This window comes from Triticum dicoccoides, chromosome 4A (genome assembly GCF_002162155.2).
Source record: "Triticum dicoccoides isolate Atlit2015 ecotype Zavitan chromosome 4A, WEW_v2.0, whole genome shotgun sequence".
Classification (NCBI taxonomy): Eukaryota; Viridiplantae; Streptophyta; class Magnoliopsida; order Poales; family Poaceae; genus Triticum; species Triticum dicoccoides.
This window is the reverse complement of record NC_041386.1, coordinates 278,274,032-278,282,031: the sequence shown is the minus strand read 5'-3', so window position 1 is coordinate 278,282,031 and position 8,000 is coordinate 278,274,032. Positions and strand designations below refer to the sequence as shown.

Here is an 8,000-nt window from a genome sequence, read left to right as displayed (position 1 = left end):
TCCGCCCAACACCGGCGCAGGAGGTGCAGCGACGCTGTAGATCCGAAGCTATCCCAGTGTCCACCTTGGACCGCTCCAAGACAATGCAGAGGGTCAGCTCCTCGTCGATGTTGAGGACAGAGCCGGAGTGGTTGCCGGAGCTCGACATTGCATAGGATTGGATCAGAATCAGAGAGGGAAGAGGAGAGGACGGAGCGAGAGAACAGATTGAGTGAACTAGGGTTCCGAGCGAGGAGCTGAATTAGGGTCTTTTATGGAAAAGCCGTGAGGTCGATGGTGGGACGTGCTGTCAGCAGACCGTTTTATATCTGCCCTACATTTGGGCTGGATACACGAGACGCCGGATAACCTGAACATTTGAGGCCGGTTTAAGGCGCGCGGTGGAACCGGTCCGGCCATTCATTTGTTCGAGTTGCTGTAACCTACCGCATTAATGTGCAGACGTAAAATTCCCCAACAAATTGAGTTCGTCCGTAGCGGCTCAACGACACGTCCCCGCTCCTACCTGGCGGCGATCAGCCTCCGGCCACAGGAGATGGGCACCACCGCAAAGCCCCCTTCCTTCGTCTGCTTGAAGTGGCCTTGGGGCCCTAGCCTTAATGCGAGCCCTAGCGGCAGCCCAAGCCCCTGCGGTGACCTCGAGCGCCCCTGGCTCTTCAAGTCCATCTCGACCGTCGCGCAAGGCCTCGTCATCGCCGGTGACATCCCCTCCGCTTCCACTGGAAGCGGAGGTCATGGGGCGAGGTTGTGGAAGCGTCACCCGGGCACCGCGCCGGTGGAGGCGTACCGCGGGGACGCGGAGCAGCGGGCGCTGGCGGCGGCGCTGGTGAGCGCGAGGGCGACCACGGTGCTGGAGTTCTACTCGCCGCGCTGCCGCCTCTGCTCATCGCTGCAGGGCCTCGTGCGCGAGCTCGAGGACGGTGGCAATGCATCCGCGAGCTTCGTGCTCGCGGACGCCGAGGATGAACGGTGGCTCCCGGAGGTGAGGGCGTCTCCTCTTGTTCATGCCGATGCGTTGCTATCCATATTCTCTACATTTATGCTGTTAATTTTCCTATCAATCGATGGATTAGTCTCGTTAGCCTCGTTGCTCTAATTATTTTTTGTCGGAGCTGGTGCAACGTGTGGTGATTTGTAGAGAACTGAGGTTATAAACACTGATATTTCCGGAGAAGGTTGGTTTTTTTTAGAACGAAGACGCAAGAAGCGTCCGGCTTTAAATTAATAAAGCCCACCAACAGGCAGCATCCAACAGTTGTAACAGAAACAAACAAAAGGAAGTCTATGGCCGAAGCCCAAGTGAGATACATGCAACCGGCCTTTAGCCTGAATAAGATGGAACTAGACAATAACACACAGGAGAAGGTTGGTTGCTTATAAAAAAATTTCGTTAGCATATGCTGGGATGGTATTGAAGAGTCAAGTGCAGTTATTTTCATTTAAAATCAAACCCTGTGGTGTGCTTGCATTTCAGTTAGTATGTGAATTGGGTGTTGAAAGTTTCTGCTTTAGGTTCCACTTCCTTGAAAGCCACGTGTTAACTCATAAAACGGTAAATGAATGAGGACGAGCTTCTTATCTTAGATGTGGTTATGTCAATCCCTGTTCCACAACCCACAGTCAGCTGTATTGTTTGAGATCAAAGAGTTGTGGTGTTTACACTTCACACTGATTTATGTGCTGCAATGGTGGCATCAGTGGACATAGTTTGCAGTCATTAGTGTGTATTGGTGAAGACTCTTGTTACTGCTAAAGTGTAGCCTCGGTAGAAGCAACAATTTGTTGGAACTTGAACATGCCTCCTGACTGTCAGGTTACAGCCAATCGTTTAACTGTGTTATCCTCTCGTCATCTGAAGGTTAATGATGGAGTGAGTAAATACCATGCAGATGAATGGCTCAGACAGTGCAACTTGAGGAGCATGACATGCTAGACTAAGGAGAAATAGACTATACATGAGAGAGCACTTCAGATGAGGATTAGACATGGTTCCTAATCTCCAGGACATACAGTGCGCGCCCCTATATAGTATAGTGATGACCGGACCCCAATTACTGATTATGTGGACTGGGATACAGACCCTTGGTTAACCTATATCTACCATCTGGCTCAATCTCTAATATGTTGTTCTTTTCATACGATTCAACTTCTTAATCCTCATGGGCTCCAGGCTCTTGCTGCATTCTGCTGCTAGTGTTAGTTTCGGACTCCCGAACAACCTGACTGTCTTGCTGCTGTCGGATGTCCTGGCCATTGTTGCCGAATGTATTGCTGCCATGATGCTCCTATTGCCTTGCCTTGCGCCCTAGCCCCTTTGTCCGCAACATCCTCTTTCTGCACAGACATGGCTATTCTTCTTCTACTTAGCATCGATCAAGCGGTATTATGCATATGCTATTGTTTACTTTAAGGAACTCTGTTACGGATATTTGATGTGCCAAAAAAAAAGGGCTAGGGCATGCATTTGAAGGTGCTAGGTAGTATTTACTAGTAATGGTATCCTTTTTTAGAACAGTAATAGTGGTACCTTTGTTAGTAGGTCCACATAGGTTTTCAAACACATGTCCATACCATGGAACAAGCCCCTAGTGCTTGGAAAGTTGGAAGTAAGCACTTGGGCAATGAAGATGGTGGGCTTAGTTGAAGGATAAGCAGACGACAGTTCAGGATAAGTATAACAGAGGCTTGACTGATGCTAAATTTGGTTATTTTGTGCGTTAAGGTTGTTTGAATATCTGACCTGCTAATCATTTCAAACATGGTAGATCTCTACTTTGGTTCTAACTGTGTCAGCAGCACTGCTGTCGGTGTCTGCAGAAACATTGGCCCATTCTGCTTTCCCATTTTGAGAAAGGGTTGCTCAGTTGCTAGACCTAAGTTCTTTGAAATTGTACTAAAAACTGTTCCAGTCTCGCAGACACCCTAAACCATCCACCAACTCACTCAGGGTTCCAATTCGTTTAGGGTAGAGAGGGACTGGACTCGGTCTCTTGTGATGTTCTGGGAAGTTGAACTAAATTCCCTCCCTACATGAAGGGATTGGGTAAATTCCCACCATTCCAAAAAAGTTTTATTGCATGTTAGTGGTCTATATCAGTTACTGAAAACAATTTTTTATTTATACTAGTCTCCTTTATGGCTCACAGGCTCAGCTTACCAAGCTCACCGAAGATGCTATTTTTCTTGACATTGTTTGTTTTGAGGTTGCTTACCGTGTGCTCTCCTTCACACCCGGTCTTTCTTCTGTTGCTAATCTCCTCTGATTAGTGACAATTTCTGTAACTCTCTCTTCTGCTAAGCCAATGAAAAGCCAGGAAACTGGGTCTTTTAAAAAAAAAGGACATACACCATGTGGTTACTGAAGATGCTACTAGTACTATGGGTTGTCCATATTCACAGTATCTGCGCATGCTTGCATATCCATGATGTTTCCACTCTGAAGTCTGATGCTTCCAGCTTTAACAGCGACAATTATATGTATATTTGCAGCTTCTGCATTATGATGTCAGACATGTTCCTTGTTTTGTGCTCCTGGACAAGAATGGTAGAGCCCTAGCTAAAACCGGAGTTCCAACTAGCAGGCAGCATGTTATCGCTGGCCTTCATCATCTTCTTAACATGAAGCAACCATCTGGGCAGGAAGGAAAGAAGAGTCGATCATGATGACAATTTCTTGCGCATGATCTGTAATCATGGATCGTATCTGATAACACATTTTGTTTGTTAACCAAGCATAGACAATGTTGGAAAAAATATTTTTAGCCAACTCATATATGGTCAGAATTCTAGAAGTTGATGTGGTGTAATTAGAATGTGGGAGATTGTGCTGCTTTTGTGTCCTTTTTCCTGATGAATAGCGGTGTATCTGAATATACACGCTGGAATATTCTTCTGAAATAATTCATCATGATTTCTGTTTTGCTGTTCAGGCTGCAGGTGGGACTGCTCGTGGGTGTCCCACCTCTGCCCGCTTCGGCCCAATACAACTTCTTTTTGGGAAACACTATCCATCTGTAGTCTGATATGAGCACATCGTCAGACCACGTGTAAGCTGTTGATTCATGCTCGACCTCACGGCAAGAGACCACTACAAAATCCTCTTTAATTGCCCCCTTCCGTTTTTCATGCATCACCTTCCGGTAATCCCTCACCCCGTTACCTTTCTCCCGAATCAATCACCACCCCCGTGTCTGTCTCCTACCTCCCGACCCTCCATTGTCGGGGTCAACATCCACCCCGCTACCCTTGTACTCTCTACCAGGGGTTGGATCCTGTTGGGGATATAACTATCAGATATGACCCGCCCAGAAGGGGCTGGGTCAACCACAATGGTGGTTCATCTAAATGAAGCCTAAGAGTATACAAGATAGCGGTTCACAGTTAGGCTTATAAGAGCCCCAGGCCCAGAGGCGACTTAAGGCCCGTATGTGTAGACTTGTAATGTAAGACATGTAAGATACGTCACCGAGCCGGACACGTTGTATGAGCCGGCCGGGACTCTGTAGGGCGCAGGGCGTCAATCCATGTATATAAAGGGACGACCCGGTGGCGGTTGAGGGCAAGAAGCATTAGATCGAGAGCCAGACAAAGCGTGTTTGCTCCCTGGTAATCGAAACCCTAACAATACCACCTCAAACTGGAGTAGGCTTTTTGTAACACCCTCGATGCGACTATAGCTCCCACGTGTCGAGGCACGACTTAGAGACATAATCGCATTGAAGGCATATGTCGCAAGTTAGGCAATCATCACAAACATCCCAAGTAATATAATAATAAAGGGGAGATAACATAGTTGGCTTACACTCGCCACGTCAATCAAGGTACATAAATAACATTATATCATCCAAATACTCATGGCCCGACTACGGCGCCAAAATAAAAGATAACCCAACATGCGACACGGTCCCGATCACCCCCAACTGGGCACCACTACTGATCATCAGGAAAAGAAACATAATAACGTTGAGAGTCCTCGTCGAACTCCCACTTGAGCTCGAGCGCGTCACCTGGAGCGGAATCATCAGGCCCTGCATCTGGTGTAATAGTAATCTGTGAGCCCCAGGGACTCAGCAATCTCGCACCCTCGCGATCAAGACTATTTAAGCTTATAGGTAAGGCAAGGTAAATATAAGTGGAGCAGCAGCAAGCGACTAGCATATATGGTGGCTATCCTGTTCGCAAAAGAGAGCGAGAAGAGGAGGCAAAGCGCGAGCGAGAAACTAGAGGACAACCTGCGCAAGCATTACTCCAACATCATGTCCACTTCCCGGACTCCACCGAGAAGAGACCATCACGGCAACACACTCAGTTGATTCATTTTAATTAAGTTAAGGTTCAAGTTATCTACAACCGGACATTAACAAATTCCCATCTTCCCATAACCGCGGGCACGGCTTTCGAAAGTTCAAATCCCTGCAGGGGAGTCCCAACTTAGCCCATGACAAGCTCTCACAGTCAATGAAGGAATAGACCTCCTCCCGAGACGTTCCGATCAGGCTCGGTACCTCGGTTCTTCAAGACACTTCGACATGTTAAAACAAGACCAGCAACACCGCCCGAATGTGCCGACAAATGCCGATAGGAGCTGCACATATCTCTTTCTCAGGGCACACTCAGATTGTCTTAGGTACGGGTAGGCCAGCCCAGAGTTGCCCCTGGTGGCCACCGACAGCTGACAGGTGGACCAACACTCAGAGGAGCACTGGCCCGGGGGGGGGGGGTGGTGTTAAATAAGATGACCCTCGGGCTCCGGAAACCCAAGGGAAAAAGAGGCTAGGTGACAAATGGTAAAACCAAGGTTGGGCATTGCTGGAAAAGCTTTAATCAAGGCGAACTATCAAGGGGTTCCCATTATAACCCAACCGCGTAAGGAACGCATAAATCCGGGAACATAACACCGATATGACGGAAACTAGGGCGGCAAGAGTGGAACAAAACACTAGGCGAGAGGCCGAGCCTTCCACCCTTTACCAAGTATAAAGATGCATTAATATAACAAGATAATATAATGATATCCCAACAAGTAAATAAAGGTTTCAACAAGGAACGGCCTCCAATCTTCACCTGCAACTAGCAACGCTATAAGAGGGGCTGAGTAAAGCGGTAACATAGCCAAACAACGGTTTGCTAGGACAAGGTGGATTAGAGGTTTGACATGGCAATATGGGAGGCTTGAAAGCAAGTGGTAGGCATCGTAGCATTGGCATAGCAAAAGAGTGAGCATCTAGCAAAGCAAAGATAGTAGTGATTTCGAGGGTATGATCATCTTGTCTGCAAAGTTGTCAGAGTTGACTGGATTCTCGAAAGCAAACTCAACGGGCTCCTCGTTAGCGAACTCGTCTCCCAGGTCTACCCAAACAAGACAAACAAGCAACAAGGACACAATCAACCACGTGCAAGGGTCAAACAACATGATGCAAGGATGGTATGCTATGCGGGATGCGATGCGGGATGCAGATGCAAGAATTGACAAGGGATGCATGACCCTGGCCTCAACTTGGAAATCCAAGTGTGCCACTGGAAAGATGAGATGAAATCGCTTGAAAACGATATAAAGAACGCCGGAATCGGAGTTACGGCTTGGAAATGGCAAGCGATTCAAATATGACACCGGTCTGCGATTTACAGCAAGTAGCCATCTAAATGCAATGAGAAGAACATGCTACAGCACTCAAACATGACAACAAAATACATGGCAGGGATGCATTCAAGATGCTTAACAAAAGTCTAGCACTGAGCTACGGCCAATTCATCCATTATCAGGTTCAAACAAGAATGGCAAAAATGCATATGGTAAACAGATCTTAGACTTAGTGAAATTAACACTTGTCTGGAATTTCAGATCAGGTAGCACTCTTCGGAGTAACAAAACTACATGCTACAGGACCTGAAGATGGCAAAGTAAAGCATGACATGGAGCTACTCAAAGAGCTTAACAAAAGTCCCTTAGTGACCTTGAGCCAAAAGGGATCAGAAAATACAATTGCAAGCATGTGAACATGGCAAAAACATAATCAGATCACAGACTTAGTGAAAACTGGAGCGTGCTGAAAATAGATATCAAGTAGGCATGTTTACGAGCTCGATGCACTCACTTCGGAGCAAGTCATGACAATCTAAGCATACACCCATCAAGAATACACAAAATGCAAGCTAGACATGACAAGAACAATAGCATAGCATGAACGGATCAACTACAGCATCATCGGCAAAATTGCAAACAAGTTGACAATCTGCCCAGATTCACAAAGTAGCAAAAGTAGAGCTCGATTGACTCAAGTTAGGGTGCTCCATAATTGCAAACAAAGACATGGATGGATAGAGCACTACAAGATTCAAAACATCCTTACTAATCATCCTCAAAAGAGGCACGAATCACTAGGAAACAACAATAACATATGGCATCATGAGATAAACAAATCAAGGACTTAGTAATTTAGTCCCTGAAATCAGCACTACCAAGTGCCTCACTTTGCAGGCTTGCACTAGTCACCACACACATCACAAAAATACATGGGTTGCACCTCTGGAAAGATGGCAAAACCCTTAACAAAACATATGTAGAGCTCATGGGCATATTATGCACACAATAATCATGGCAAAAATGACAAATATGCAAAATGGAGTAGCAGATCTGACAATTATCTCAAGTAGCCCTCTTCTAACAGCATTTCGGTCATCAAGATGAACTCAAATGAAAATGATGCAATGGAATGAAATGATGTACTCTCTGAGATGAACATTTTGATATGCTATATGCCAAAAACGGATCTACGGATGCGGAGATATGATGCGATGAACAGGAGCGCATGGATTAGGGTTTCGGGCGAAAAAGTCAACCCACATTGGATCTAGATCCAGATCCGGACGGCGTGGATTCCGAGGTTCGCTGGAGAGAGCTCGAACTCGCCGGAGAGGGGGGGGGGTCGCCGGAGCCGGGCCGGATCTTCGCCGGAGAGGGGCGCAGGCGCCGGATCCGGGCGTGGGGACGCCGGATCTGG

General features: G+C 46.9%; 1 protein-coding gene across 1 annotated transcript; it reads left to right on the top strand.

Moving 5' to 3' along the window:
- The first annotated feature begins 443 nt into the window (after positions 1–443).
- On the top strand, positions 444–3,919 carry LOC119285788. The gene is made up of 2 exons (XM_037565116.1): positions 444–982; positions 3,490–3,919. The coding sequence occupies exons 1-2, from the start codon at positions 536–538 to the stop codon at positions 3,661–3,663; spliced, it is 621 nt and encodes a 206-aa protein (XP_037421013.1). The 5' UTR covers positions 444–535; the 3' UTR covers positions 3,664–3,919.
- The last annotated feature ends 4,081 nt before the right edge of the window (positions 3,920–8,000 follow it).

Excerpts from the sequence above, each read along its gene's own strand:
- LOC119285788 (XM_037565116.1), top strand. The coding sequence starts at position 536 with ATGGGCACCACCGCAAAGCCCCCTTCCTTCGTCTGCTTGAAGTGGCCT. Across the intron at positions 983-3,489 it reads ATGAACGGTGGCTCCCGGAG|CTTCTGCATTATGATGTCAG; the intron begins GTGAGGGCGTCT and ends GTATATTTGCAG.